The sequence below is a fragment of the Sparus aurata genome, chromosome 11 (genome assembly GCF_900880675.1).
Source record: "Sparus aurata chromosome 11, fSpaAur1.1, whole genome shotgun sequence".
Taxonomy (NCBI): domain Eukaryota; kingdom Metazoa; phylum Chordata; class Actinopteri; order Spariformes; family Sparidae; genus Sparus; species Sparus aurata.
This window is the reverse complement of record NC_044197.1, coordinates 32830155-32845517: the sequence shown is the minus strand read 5'-3', so window position 1 is coordinate 32845517 and position 15363 is coordinate 32830155. Positions and strand designations below refer to the sequence as shown.

Sequence of the window (15363 nt, the reverse complement as noted above, 5' to 3'; positions counted from 1 at the left end):
CTTATTCATAACAATTCCTGAGCCTCCACTTATTTTTTACTTTGGTGCAGATATACTGTCAAGGTACATGCCCCACTTCAGAAAATACTTTTCTGTTCTGTCCTGCATCCTATATGACATCCTGTCATATGCAGCTACTTTACCCAATTCAGTCACCCAGTCCTGGAAAGGAGGTTCTCCATGTTTCTTCCAGTTCCTGAGAATAATCTGTCATCCAATCATGATAGCAGTTTGTGTCCAGGATTTGAGTGGTTGAGGAAAAGCAGACAGTACTTTGCAGTCTCCTAGTATATATAGCTTGGGGCAAAGAACAAAATGTCTTTTTAGGACTCTATCAATGTAACCGTGAATCTTCATCCAGTATTGATTAATCTTAGGACATGACCACATCACATGTATCATTGTACCTCCTCCCACACAACACTACCAACTAGTAGCTGAATCTTTTAAACCAAGTCTGAAGAGTCTACTTGGGGTCCAGTAGAATCGGTGCAGAATCTTAAATTGAATAAGCCTAACCCTCAAATCCCTTGACATTGTTCGAGAATTACCACACACCTTGGCCCATTCCTGTACATCATTATGTTACACCCAAGTCTCTTTCCCAGGAAAGTCTCAGGGCTGCAATCCCTATCTCCCCCTCACCTTCCATCAGCATCTTATAATATTTAGCTGCTTCATGGCCTTTACCCAGCACCTGGAGGATTTTACCTAACTTATCTGCTGGTTTTGGGGGGTGTAGACTTGACCCATAAATCCCCTGAAGTGCATGGCATAATTGAAGATATCTCCAGAATTCGGTTTTGGGTAGATTGTAATCCTGTTTAAATTCATCAAATGTTTTGAATATATTAGTGTTGTATACATTTTCCAATACAAGAATACCTTTCTACCCATTCCTTCCAGATAAATGTTTTTTTATTAATATTTAACTTGGGATTTAGCCAAATACTAGCAGCTTTGTTGAAATGAGGGTCGAGATCTATCAGCCTGGAGATCTTTTTCTATATACCTTGAAGGTGAGATATGATAGGATGGGCCCTTTCATGTTTAGATAATTTAGTGGACAAACAGTGGAGGAGAGGGAGGGGGGCTGACACAGACTGCTCTATGCTGTACCCAGGGGGGGCTCTCTCTGGAGGTAAAGCCCAGTGTGCCAGGTGTCTGAGATTAAATGCATAATAGTAATATACTAAATTTGGGAGTCCCAATAAGGGGTGTGCCAAAATATCGATACTACGTTATCAATACACTGGTGCCAAATAGCGATATTTAAAAATGTAAAAAAAAAAAAATATATATATATATTTTTTTTATTTTTTTATTTTTTGGCCCACCACCACAACCCCTCTTCGGAGGACAGCTTTATCTTTATTCAAACATAGGTATACAACCAAATAAAATTTAAACAATGGTTTAAGTAGCTCTGAAACCCACACATATAGATATTTAATGATAGTTGTAGTCAGTGTGTGTGTTAAGAAGAGACACTATGCAATACACTCTTTGTTTACTTGGTTGTCATTCATGTCAAATTGATTGACAATGTTTTGTAATTCCTGTGAAATGGATTCAGTGCAGTCAATAAATTCTGAATTTCTTCAGTGACACAGATATTATGATGTATCGCGGATGAAATTTCTTGCAATATGTCGATTATCGCAGAATCGCTGTATCGTGATATTATCGTTATCGAGTGCAAAATATTGTGATGGTATTGTATCGCGAGGTACCTGGTGATACCCAGCCCTATAATTAATTCAATGGTTGTATTGTCGTATTCACTCACAAGATGTCACCAAAATCACACTGTCCCTTTTACAATCTTTCAGAAAATGATGTAAGTGTATTGAATCGTATCGAATTGTATCGTTGGCTGAATATCGTGATATATATCATATCGTGAGCTGAATATCGTGTATCGTATCGTATCGTGAGATTAGTGTATCGCTACAGCCATAGTCCCAATCCACCACTGTTGACTGGTCGTTGTAATTTTTTCATATTAATACACGCTCATTTCCCATTCCACAAAAAATCTTTAAATATCATATTGAGTCGTTTGAAGTAACTATCTGGGATCTTTAATGGCAGAGAGTGGAGCAGGTAATTAATCCTGGGAACGCAGTTCATTTTAACAACATTAACTTTCCCCCATAAGGATAGATACAGTGACGTTTCACATCCAGTCCCTGTATCAAGGGGTCAAAGTTCACCTTAACAATATCCTCCAATTTAGAGGGAAAAAGGATACCAAGATATTTTAGCCCCTGTTTAGGCCATCTAAATCTGCCAGCTTGAAAGAGTGAGGATGGACAAAACTTTGTTAAAGGGAGAGCCTCAGATTTATCCCAATTGACTTTGTATCCCGAGATTTTTGAAAAGGCGTTAATTGTGTTCAACGGTATTGATACCACAGGGTCTGATACCAGTAGCAAGATATCATCTGCAAACATCATTAATTTATGGGTAAAACCGTTATACGTCACCCCCGGAAAGATATCATCCCTCCTAATTGCGGCCGCCAGCGGCTCCATCACCAAACAGAACAATAGAGGGCTAAGGGGTGATCCCTGGCGTGTACCTCTGCCCAACTCAAAATATGAAGAAATGTACCCGTTAGTTTGTACTGCTGCCTCTGGCGTATCCACTTTATAAAAATTTCTCCAAATCTCCAAGTTTTAAACAAGAATCCCCATTCCACCCTATCAAACGCCTTTTCAGCGTCGAGCGATACAGCAGCAACCGGTGAATTAGAATCCGAGACTGCCCACATAATATTAATAAAGCGTCTAATGTTGTCTGCAGAGCTGCATCCCCGAATAAATCCCACCTGATCCTCGTGCACTACAGAGGTAATAACCTTCTCCAGTCTATTTGCAAGTATTTTGGACAAAATCTTGGCATGTAATGGAATAAGGGAAATCTGACGATAGTTCTTACAGTAACAAGGATCCTTCTCCTTTTTGAGAACCAGTGTTATCAAAGCCTTTGATAAAGTAGCTGGTAGCTCCCCCTTTACGAATGCCTCATTATACATACTGAGTAATAGAGGTGTCAATTCAGTGACATAACATTTAAAAAATTCAGCTGTAAAACCATCTGGTCCCGGGGCCTTTCCAGTTGGTTGGCCTTTAATTACCCTAATAATTTCTTCACTGGTTATAGGTCGATCGAGGTCTGTCTTTTGTGATTCTAATAATCTGGGAAGATCTAATCCTTGAAAAAACCTTTCCATATCCTCTTCACTGCGCTGAATTTCTGCTGTATATAAATTCACATCGAAGTCTCTAAACATACTGTTAATATCTACTGTTTTAGCTTTTAATTCACCTTCTTTTGATCTAACCGCTGAAATAATAGATGATAGTTCTCTCTGTTTTAAACTGTTAGCCAATAATTTGCCTGCTTTGTCACCTGATTCGTAATATTTTTGTCTCATTCTGAAGATTGAGAACTCCACTTTCTGTGACAATATGCAATTATAATCATATTTGAGTTATGTAAGAGCTCTTAAATCGTCAAAATTGAAATTATTTTTTAACTTGGCCTCACATTTCTTAATCTTGTCTTGAAGCACAGCTTGTTTTGCAATACTCTTTTTTTTTTTATAAGAGGCATGTTGGATAATATAGCCTCTCAACACAGCCTTTAGCGCCTCCCAGGTAATCCCTGCAGAGGGTGCTGTAGGTTCATTTAACTGAATATGTATTTTAATTTGATTTCTTAACGCCTCTCTAAATTTAGATTCTAGTAAGAGGGATGAATTAAATCTCTATCTCGGCATTCGGATCCTGTCACTGAAAGGCAGCACCTCCAAGCTAACTGAGGCATGGTCCGAGGCTAAAATACTCCCAATAGAACATGAAGTCACTGATTGTAGAAGGTTTTTGGAGATGAGAAAAAAGTCTATCCGGGAGAATGTTGAGAGAGAATCTCTTCTTTGGATTCAACATTCTCCACACATCTATATAACCAAAGGACTCAGCCATGCTTCTCACTGCTACTAGTGCTTTAGGCAACCTTGTTGGAACAGTACTACTACGATCAAGAACAGGATCCATTACCAAATTAAAATCTCCCCCAGTAATGGCATTATAATCTCCTGCCTGCAGCATCTTGGCCTCCAGGTCTGCAAAAAACTGTGGTTCATCTACATTTGGAGCATAGACATTTTTCAGAAAAATCATGTGACCTTGTATTTCTGCAACCACAATGAGGATCCTTCCCCTGGTGTCTTTAAATTGTCTAATGTATTTACATTGTAGCCTCCTGTTAATAAGTGTTAACACCCCACAGCTTTGACTAGATCCTGCATTATAATAAACATGGCTCACCCATCCTCTACACAATTTCTCTGATTCTTCAGCAGAGAGGTGCGTCTCCTGTAGAAACACTACATCAAATTGTTTAGAATTCAGAATAGAAAATACCTTCTTTCTCTTAATTGGATGCCCCAGGCCATTCACATTCCAAGTGGAGGTACTCAGATTATCCATTTTAGCAGTCATAAATAATTTTTTAGAAGTAAATGATAGAAATGACAAAACAAAATAAGAAACAATAAACAAAAAACAGCCACCTCACGACAATGTGCGTGTGATACATGTCCTTGTTAGATCCCTCCACCCTGAAATAACCTGTTGCCCAAACATAGCGCGCAACACCGAACTCTGCGCTCCCCATTATAACAGAACTAAAATGACGGTCCATGAACGCCGACTGTCCAAGTGACTTACCCATCCTGACCGACCGCATCGTTATCACTTTATACACCTCAGGACATTTTGAGGAGGTCCCTTAAAATAAAACGATAGGGGTTTTTGTCTCCTTCCCCCCATATTCACAAATCCTTGACCAGTGTAGGGACAGAAAAGAGGAGAGGGGAAAAAGGAAAAGAAAAAGAAGAAGAAAAAAAAAAGGGGGGGATTGCCTTGTGCTCATCTCCCCTATTACTCACAATGTCTCCTTAGACCAGTTACCTCCTCCGGGATACTGTGTCATATAACTGAAGGTACTAGTGTCCAAAAAAAACAAAACAACTTTCCTTTGGTCCTGTTCGTTTCCAAAACATCCTCACCCCTGGGTCTCCTGGATATATTCCATTGCTTTTTTCGGAACCTCAAAGCGCTTCTGGATCCCGCCGCGATCGATCCTCAGAACCGCTGGGTAAAGGAGAGCAAACTTCATGTTGCGTTCCCTCAAAGCCTTCTTGCACTCCCTGAATTTATCCCGTTTCATCTGCGTGGCCCGTGAGAAGTCAGGGAATATCATGATGCGGTTACCTTCCCAGATCAGCTCAGATTTATTCCGCGCGGAGCGTAGAATAAGCTCCCTGTCGGCTGAGTGCAGGAAGCGAACCAGGATCATGTGCAGTCTCTCTTTTCTCCACCTCCACCACTCGCGAGATGAGTGAAGACAGTTTCCCTTCAACTGAGGTTGTGGTTCAGCGTATGTCTTCAAGGCTGGCTAGGTCGCTGGATATTTTTTGCAGTGTAGCAAAAATATAAGCAATGTCCTGGCTGAAGCGTGCTGTCTCTGGGGCCTCTGAGCCGTTATCGTTGCCATCATGGTGTGCGCTCTGATGCCGCAAATGCTTCTTAATATCCCCGCTTTTGAGTTGTTTTGACATCATGTATGGCCAAGAAAGTTTCTTAATATGGAACACGTTCGCATAGTCGATATTAGACACTAATTGTAGGATTAATTTAACGATGTTAGTCGGAGCTTCGGCTCAGGCAGCCATCTTTACCAAGCGCGTCACGTGACTCCATTCTTATTTTTCTTTTCATGGCTCACTTTCATTCATAGTCAAAGTCCCAAAAACAGTTCTTGTCCTCCGAAAAGCAAAGGGAAAGATCACACTTGCTGCATTGCGTGTTACTCTCACACACACCGACCGTCGTTGCATGTCAATCATCTGCCTAGGTCCCTCCCACAACTTCCTGTTCCTCAGCAACCAAACTTGCTGCTTGGACACTTTCGTGACAAAAGCCCGTTTTTACCGTTTCTTCCTGCACCAGAAACAAAGCAAACGTGACGGCGATGTTCGTGAAAAAGCGTGGCGGACATTATTTACCCTAGGTCCGGTTTTGGACGTGCCGATGCTTCCAGTCCGTCGCTTCGGGAGGTGGGCCGTGTAGCTAGCAGCTAGCGGCTAGCACACGAACAACCACAGATTCCGATTCCACTTTGTTGTCCGCGCGTCTCCGGATCTCCTCAGACCCGAACAGACTCGGTCCAGACTCGTTTAATCTCATTAATCCACAACAGTCAGTTTAGATGCACAGAAAAGAACAGAACGGGACCAAACTGCCAGCAAAATCCCAGTCCAGCTCGCGCCGCTGCAGGTATAAATCTGCTTCTTTCTTAAGGTGGGGGGTCATGGTGGGCTCTGCAGTGATTGGCTCTGGTGCGCGCGTGACTGTAGTGGCTCCGGACACGGACAGACGATCATCAACTCCGTCAGCCGAGGGACGGGCGGACGCTCATCGCCGTCAGCCGGGAGCTCCTAGCCGTCAACCGGGGGACGGACGGACGGACGCACGGACGGACGCTCGTCACCGTCACGCGCCGAGTATAGCGGCGCTGACCTAGCGGTATAGCGGCGTAGCGCCGCTGTTCCACCGTCTGGGGAGAACCCTGATACTAAAAGAAAAACATGCATACCCCCACTGACATCTACACCCTACATTCACGAACATTTTCACCTTTCCCAGAACTGAATTGTCTGTTGATATCGTCTTTGTGGACAAATTTATGGAATTTTAGGTCAGTCTGATCAAATTAACGACATTTTTAGAGATAAAACTTTTCAATCAGTCAAATTTCACCAGAACACAACACAAGGCTATAATGTGTACTGTTCATGTATAAAGAAAACACTCTGTTTCAGGCAGTGGTGTAGTGGAGGGAATACAACCTGTTTGTGCCTACTGCAAAAAGTCTGCTAATTTGACTACCACACTCACCCAGTGTTGTATAATTGCAACACATGTATAACAAGCTCTAAATGAAATTTGATGAATCTATTCCACAATAACTACATGTGTACATTTTCTAGACATTGTAATGAAAACAAAAAAAATGTCAAAGACATTTTACTTATTTGAATCTTTATGAATTTTAGATCGCAAAACTGACAATTAAGATCATATCACGTTTGTGAAAAAACAGGTTGGGTAATTTTTTAGATCAAAACAAAAAGGATTATTGTTAGATTGATTATAAATACTCCATTTGGGTTCTTATCTATGTCTAGACACTTGTTATATTCACCATTTTATATTATTTTTTAACTACAAATAAATCCGCAAGTATTATACATTTCTGATATTACTTATATATATTGGCTGCCTGTCAAATTGCTGCTGAGCCACAGGTAGACGCTGCTCCGGTGAACGGAGCTGAGATGAAAGTCAGTCATCTCAGTCAGTTTGCATTCACTAACTCAGTCCACCCAGTACGTGTTTGTGTCAAATCCTCCTAACTGCAGCTCTGCATCAGTATTTGGGGAATTATTAGGTCGACTTTAAAAAAGATAAATCTACAATTAATAAGCGGTTCACATAACGTGCCAAATCATTGATTAACTTTGTTCAGTTATTCCACTATCTGGTCAATTTAGATTAGTGACAACAGCAAATTATACAGAGAATACCCACACATCATGCACCCGAGCTTAAGGTTAGCTTACCTTGCATTCGCTGAACAGTTGAGGGTGAAGGTCACGCAAATGAGTAGGTAAATTGCATGTGTTGCCACCCCTCGCAACTTCCACCTGACTTCAGATTTGGTTCTCTTTGAAGGAGGAAAAATGCCTTGAGGGCCTCTACTCTCATGTCCTCCCTCCGCCATGTCTTCTTCACTACGTAACAAGCGCACGTTGCATGCTGCACATGCATAGTGAGACTTAAGAAGTATCTCGCGAATTTTCCACACCATGGTTATCGACTGCGGCGGTTACCATGGTAATTCAAACTTAAACGGTAACCTTCACCATCGAGACTGTTACCGTGGTTTACCGTGACACCTGTAACCGTTTCATCCCTAGTGCTCCCACACTGCAGCTGTCGCGTTTGGCTTTAAAACCAATTCCATCTTTGGTTTGATTCCGTCAAATCTCAACTAGTGTTTTTTTCTGGCTTGCTACTCCTCACGGAGCTCTCATGCTGCACTCTGTGTTATGTTAGGGGCAGGGCCCCGCTCTCCCACACAGAGACAAAGAGTGACTGACAAGAGGGTTCATGTGAGAGACACGAGGAAAACAAACAAGCATGCAAATGGAAATTATCAAGGCCGGCAAAATTATCGGCCTCATTTTTATTTATGAACGATTAATTGATTTATTGATTGTTGTTACAGGCCTACTGGTCGCTCCTTTCCTTTGCAGGGATAGCAGCACTGTGCTAACTACCTTTGTGTTCCTAAGATTATGAAGTAAGCTGGCAACCTTTGCGTCGAAGCTACTGATCTGGAATAATAGCAGGAGGATAGGAGTAGTTCTTCGGGCCGGCGGGAAATGTAGCTTGCAGCTCTCAGTAGCTGTTAGGCCCTGACTCTCTGGTCAGAGGGGGGTTTGTCATCCTGACCAATAGTAGCTCAAAGCTGAATTTTCACCTAAGTGTGAAAAATGGGCAATTCTAGCTAACTGAGTTCATTTCAGATTCCATTTTGAAATCCACAGCGAAAGACTTCATCTGTATTGTATTTTAACTGTATTTATTAAAATAATTTGCAATATACGGATATTCCATTTCATTTTGAGTTAACTCTAAAATATTTGATACAGTATGATGGGTGTATGATGACAAGGCCCATTATAGTCATATCTTTGACTCAATGAAGTAACACTTAGTTTGAAACATTTTCAAATATGTAAGTGCTCAAGCAGAACAGCACTGCAGTACACTGCAGGTTGATATTCAGTGTTTTCCTTTATGTTATGAGACTTAGTTACAGCACTGAAGCAGTTTTGACCACCTAAGTCTAATGAATGTCAATGTGGACACCATCAAAAACTTAACTAACTAAACTAAATTACCCACAATGGGCTTCTTACACATGTTTTATCGCTAAATTTATGTATTTATTTATTATCTTTAAATTGTTGTGCAAAGAAATAATCATATTTTACAAAGTTCAGTTATGTTGGGGAAGGAAGCCCAAATCCCCCCACCAGATACGTGCACTTAAGTTTTACTAAAAACTAAAGATGGTCCGATCAGGTTTTTTGGGACCGATACCGATCACCGATCACCTAAAGCCTCACCGATCCGATTACCGATCAGAACTGATCGATCACGTGGAACGATATTATTAATATTTATATTATTTTACTCTTTTTTCCCCATTAATTCATCCACTCATGCAAAGGCCTATAGTCTTTCATTTATGTTAACCTTGTAATTATTTATTTATACTACTAGATTACCTTTATTTATTGCATAACAGTAACTTCAATATTCCTTCATAGCAGCAGTGGCACTGTGGAAAACAATATGCCAAAATGGCCTCTAGAAGGCAGTCAAGAAGAGCTGAAGGTTGAAAGTTCAGTCATTTATTGATATTAGCCATTTAAATGGCTGTATTGTTGCATACATAGTATAAAAAAATAAAATATAAATTGAGCCTATATAAGCTATATAGCCTTCTTGTGATTCCCATGGCCTTCTCACCGCGAGAGTTGTAGGGCTGCGTGCTCTCCAATGTTGTTTGCAGCAGTGCCTGTGGGGTCGGCGTTGTCTTTTTCTTTTCACTAGTTAGTTGCAGGAAATCGTTACGTTCCTTGCTGTGAAACGACTTCAAGTGCCGAATTAAATTGGTAGTATTAAAACTACTTGGTTTGTTTCCCCCACGAGGCACTAAACGCTTGCATGCGTTACAGCTGGCGTGTGTGACATCTGTCTCACATATTTCAAAGAACTTCCATATAACTGACATGTTAGCAGTGCATGCAGGTAGTGTGACCACAACACAACACTTCTTCTTTGTTTTGAAGCGGCAGCGGTTTGGCGCACTACCGCCCCCTTTGGATCTGGAATGTAACAAACACAAGCACATGTATAATATATTGTATAATGCGATCGGATCGGTGATTTTAACCTTTTATCGGATTTCCCGATCGATCGTTTTTTTACCATATCGGCCCGATCCGATCAGTTACCGATCGATCGGCACCATCTCTACTAAAAACTATGGAAAACACTGATATTTGAAGATGGCCTGAAACATAGAATGTTGCTTGGAACTTGTTCATATTCAATAGTAAGAAATGTAATCTATGGTATTAGCATTTAGCCTCCATTTATTTCTTAAAACTGACAGATACATATTAACTTAATTTGTGAAACACTTTCAAATCAATCAAGACATGGTGACAGTGGTCGGCATAGCCAGGCACTGAACACACCTGTAGACTTAGTGAAATCCTCAAAGTACCTAAGTGGTATATTTTCTCAGTTATGGTATTTTGTTTTTCCTCAGATTGTAGATGAGCTGCGAGAGCAGATCCTCAAACTGCGCTTCCCTCATCGTGTTCAGAACAAAGAGGTGACCCCCAAAACCAAGAGGAAAGTTGTTGGCAATCCATCACCATCCAAATCTCCCTCCATCCCTTCTCCCAAACCTGCACTGTCAGACAGACCCTGTGTGGTGGTGCTCAATAAGCCTCTGGAGAAGCTTCTCATAAGGTCCGTGCATATGACAACAAAATTATTGGCTACAGCTGTGTGTGATGAGACTGTGATGTGTGAAGGTACCAAAAAAGCTCCAGCAGTGTCTCATCTGTGTGAAAGGAGGCTGCCAGTTGGACACATTTAAATGAAATGAACCTCTGGTGCTCTGTAGGTACGAGAAGCTGCCGTTAGACTTCAGGACTCCCTTCATTTTCAACATGGAGAACTTTCCTCAGCCCTCCAACAATGCTGTCCCCCTTAGCATGGCGGCCAACCGGACAGCTTCCTCCACCCTGGCTTCTTTGTCCCGTTACTTCCTGCACCAGCGCTGGGTGTGGGCTGTGCAGAGCAACCAAGGATCAACTGTGGCCATGCAAGCTGTTGCTCACATCCTGTCGATGCTCTCTGAGTGAGTTCACACTCTTAATTTGTGATGGGACATGTGTTTTTTGTGCCTATATTCAGTTTGCGTTTTAAAGACTTTTAGACACACCACTGAAAGATGCAGTAAGTTTGTGAAAAAAAGCTTGTTGTTGAGTCTCATTCCTACATCGTCAAATAACAACCTGGGAGTGAGACACATCACCCAACTATCTTTTTTCAGAATTGCTGATGCTCAAAAACATCCCAGCAAAATGCTGAGACGATAATAAAATTCAGGCAGGTTCTCTGCAGATAAAGGCACCACCACACACTTCTATCGGCTCATAAGTGATGATTGACCAGATTACTTGTATAGTTAGACTTAGTTTTGTGGTCTTGTAATAAATTTCTTTTTTTTTTTATAAATGAAACTCAACTTCATGCAGATATTTCACAGTGAAAGCCATCAAGCAGCAACAAAGTTGTGACCATCCTTTTCTTGGTTGCTTTTGATTTTAAACTTCTGCATCACATGTTGAGCTTATTACAGGTGTGGGCATTTTTTGATTGTAAGATGCATTGCAATGTGAAGGTGGAAGGCTCTGCATCGATGCTGAGACGGAGCAAAATCAGGAAATTGTAACCGGTATTGGTTGTTTGGTTGTCTGGATTCGGCTGGACAATAGAGTTTCAAAGTTACTCTCATGCTTTTGAATTGTGGGTGGACAAAAAAATCTGAGGGGGACAGACATCAGTAGTGAGTGATTTAACAACTCACTCAGAAAGCAGACTTCCTGATGGACATATTGCAGTTTATGAACTTGCTGGAAAGCACAAACTGAAGGAGACAAATGCTGTGTCTAACTTCTGCCTCACAACAATGCTTCACCATGTAAGCTTTTACCTCCTGAAGCTAATGTAGGCAGCAATAAAGAATACAGCGAGTCTAGCTATTCAGCTGGCAAATGAGGAGGTGCTGTCAACTTTACCATCCAACTCTGAGAGAGATGTGGACAGCAGAGTCATGTTTGATTGATGTGTCCTGTCTTAGAGCTGCTATGTGAAAATGATATTATTTGTAGATTACAGCACACTTGTAAATCACTGCAGACATATTTACATTGTGTTTTTGGAAGGTTTCATCACACATATACTGTTATTGAAAACATAGAGCTTTAATATTGCAGACTGTTGTAGTTTGATTATAGGAAGGACTTTCCAAATAAAAGCTGAATTGAAATTATCAAAAAGTTGCGATCTGCAGTGATAAATATGTAATAAAAACAAATTAATCCTATTGAAAAATAATTGCAGTTGCCATTCATTGAGATCCATTCAGATGCATTAAGAATCAGTGCATATTGGCATAATGTAAACGTAAAGCCAGTTAAAATTCAAACCTCCAAATTCAACTGATAGTCATTTAATAGTGCTAAAATGAATCATGGAGTGGATGAAAACAGTTAAAAACTGAGACACACTCATGTATGTTATATTTGATTTACTGTAAGAGCTGCTGTTTTTCAGGCCATTTCCCCCCCTCACAGCCTCTATTATTCTTCCAAGCCATTATTTCTGTAAGACCCGGTCGTGGATTCCATACCAGATGCAATACCCCTTTTTTTTTTTTTTTTTTTTTTACAAACCCTGATGCGGTCATAATAAACGTTTCCCAAAGCAGTACATTACATTCTAAATAGGCAAGGGCAGTTTGTGTATATATAGCATCTTTGAGTAACAAGGAAAATCAAGTGCTTTATAAGCTCAGGTTGTTGTTTATTGTGTATATATATGCATTGCAAAACACTGAAACAATACCAAAAAACAGCTGTTTCAACCCTGCCATAAATGCTTAAAACATAGCAGCTGGGTTGGTTTGATGTTGGGTAAGCAACTATGTTGCATTTGTTGCCTGAAAGTGTCTCTTGATGTCTGTGTAGGATTCGCATATCGGAGGGCTTTCACTTTGCTGCCAGCGGAGAGGGGATTGTAAATATGGTGATCGAGCTGCCGATGAAGGTATAGAACAGCAGGACACCGCATCATTTACAAGACAAAATGCTCACATTTTCTATTTGCTCCATATGGAGGTTTTATCTCCAGTACTGTAATGTTTATCTACATTTGTGTCTGGTATTAAGAGTAATCCTAATATGTTGGATTTTATTTCTATCCTCAGGGCATGTCAGGGGACACAGATAGAGAGAAACACTCCTGTATTGTTCAGTACATCCTGTTTCCACCTCACTCTACATCTACTAAGGACAGGTAAGACATGTAGCAATCACCTGTATGGTCTGACTGACCTGCTAAAAAGCCCCTTTATTCAATCGAATAATGAGTTACTCATAAGGCCCCTACACACCGCCCAGACGTCCAACTGCCTTATCCGACAGAGCCAACAACATCCGCGCGGCTCCGAAAGCTTCCAATGCAGCTGAACACACCAAACATATTTGCTCCCGACCTCGTCTGAGTCTCCACAAACGTTCAGACGACCAACGGTTGGGCCGGTGCGTTCCTGCCTTTAGCTCAACCTTTGTTGCAAAATAAGACAAAATCATGTAGCAACACGCTACACTAGTTAATCAAATACACATACTGCAAGTAAACACTCCTTGTAGATTACTTTCACAGAGTAGAGCATTTGCACACCTGCGGTATGACCGGTTCATAGAAAAAGACCATGGGGCAGATTTTAATGACAACATTTTGGTACTCAGATCAGGTTAAGAGACGCTGATGAAGGTCTGACTACTGAAACGTTATTAAAATTCATTGCATGTGAGGTGAACAGTTTGGGGGAGTTTTTTCCTGATTTTGGTAGATTCCTTTAAAAGATGAACACTATCATTTTTCTTTGTTCTTGAGAAGATGGCGAAGGACGATGTAATGATTGTTGCTGTGATAATTATCCATAGCTGCCAAATTCGTCTTTAAAGTATAAAGAAGAAACTGCTGCAGTGTTGTGGTCTCTTACAAACCTTCAAACTGATCGATATGTAACATCTCACTTATACCTGACGATACAGTTACTTGTTATGTAATGTAGTCCTATTTTTGTTCTCAAAAATGAGACAATCCTGTTAAAATGTATGCCTTATAATAATGTCATTACTTTAAGCCTAGACATCTCATGTTCCCAGATTTCACATTATTTCAGTAACACCTCACCTTCACCCAAACTGATCAGACACCAGTAATCACAAGTCCTCTTCAGTCACCTTAGTGGGCCGCATGGCAGCCATCTTGAAGAGTTTCTCCTAGTAACGGAATTCTTAGAATTATGACGTTTTCTAATTTTCTTCCTTAGAATTAAGATTAGACTGTGGCCCACCGAGCCCTTGCATGTGCTGTAGTACCAAAGACGTACACTGGTTGTCGATTGCCACTTTATCGGAAGAAAATCACAAGCGGCACAGTTAGTGACACCTAGCAGTGGTTGGGTGGCCAGGGAGAGTTGGTGCTTCACATCATAACTACTAGAATAAGTAAGCCTAATGTTAGGCAATGAAAAAGTATGTACATTAAGTTAAAGTAAGTTTTTATAGCAACCATTTTTTATTCAGTAAATAGTAAGGGTTTATATTTACCGTCTCAGAGGACATCATTCCCTTTTTTGTCAACTGACTGATGTCACACAGGCAACACGCCTCTCTGGGAGGCAGTGAGTTCCATATATACACTTGCAATTGCCACTTTCAAAATCTTCTTTATGTAAAGAAGAAAATGGTGGGAAGGAGAAATATTGTCCAAACAGTGAATGATAGTGTTGTTGATTTTGAGTTTATTCACAATACAACTTCAAACATTCCAATGATACAGTTGGGGTATGAAATCAATAGGGTAGAGTGAATGGGTCCCCCAAGGAAGCTACGAAAAGCTTATAGATGGGGGCCCATGGTTCATGAAAGGGTAGTGGTACAGACAATGAAATACACAGTTACCATCTGTGACCAGACGCACGCAAAGAGCGCACCAGGACATAGATAACATTACAATACATACACATACAATCATACACATACATTTTTAGTTGTCTTTTGAAGTTGGAGATAAAGGGTAACACCTTGAGGCCATCATCAATCCCGTTCCAGATCTGCAGCCCCCTACAGACAACACTCGTACTGGTGCACGCATTTTCCTGATGTAAGTGGTTTGGTTCTCGTTTGGTATGTGTGCTGGGGGCTGGAGATGGGAACAAGACTACTCAGTCTAGAGTTCAGCCTGTTGACAATTTGAAACATAAGGCAGGCATTATGATATTCATTTAGCTCAGCCAGTCTTAGTAACTCAAAGCGGTGGAATAGAGGGTGTGTGGGGG

The 15363-nt window shown here is 40.9% G+C and overlaps 1 protein-coding gene across 4 annotated transcripts in view; it reads left to right on the top strand.

Annotated features, from left to right (window-relative positions):
* szt2 (SZT2 subunit of KICSTOR complex) overlaps positions 1–15363 on the top strand; it is a 221147-nt gene that overhangs the window by 26661 nt on the left and 179123 nt on the right. For all 4 annotated transcript variants that reach the window (XM_030433927.1, XM_030433928.1, XM_030433929.1 and 1 more), the window contains exons 15-18: positions 10486–10691; positions 10849–11085; positions 12980–13058; positions 13219–13307. In XM_030433927.1, the coding sequence (XP_030289787.1) occupies positions 10486–10691; positions 10849–11085; positions 12980–13058; positions 13219–13307 (611 nt within the window). The remainder of the gene's footprint in view (positions 1–10485; positions 10692–10848; positions 11086–12979; positions 13059–13218; positions 13308–15363) is intronic.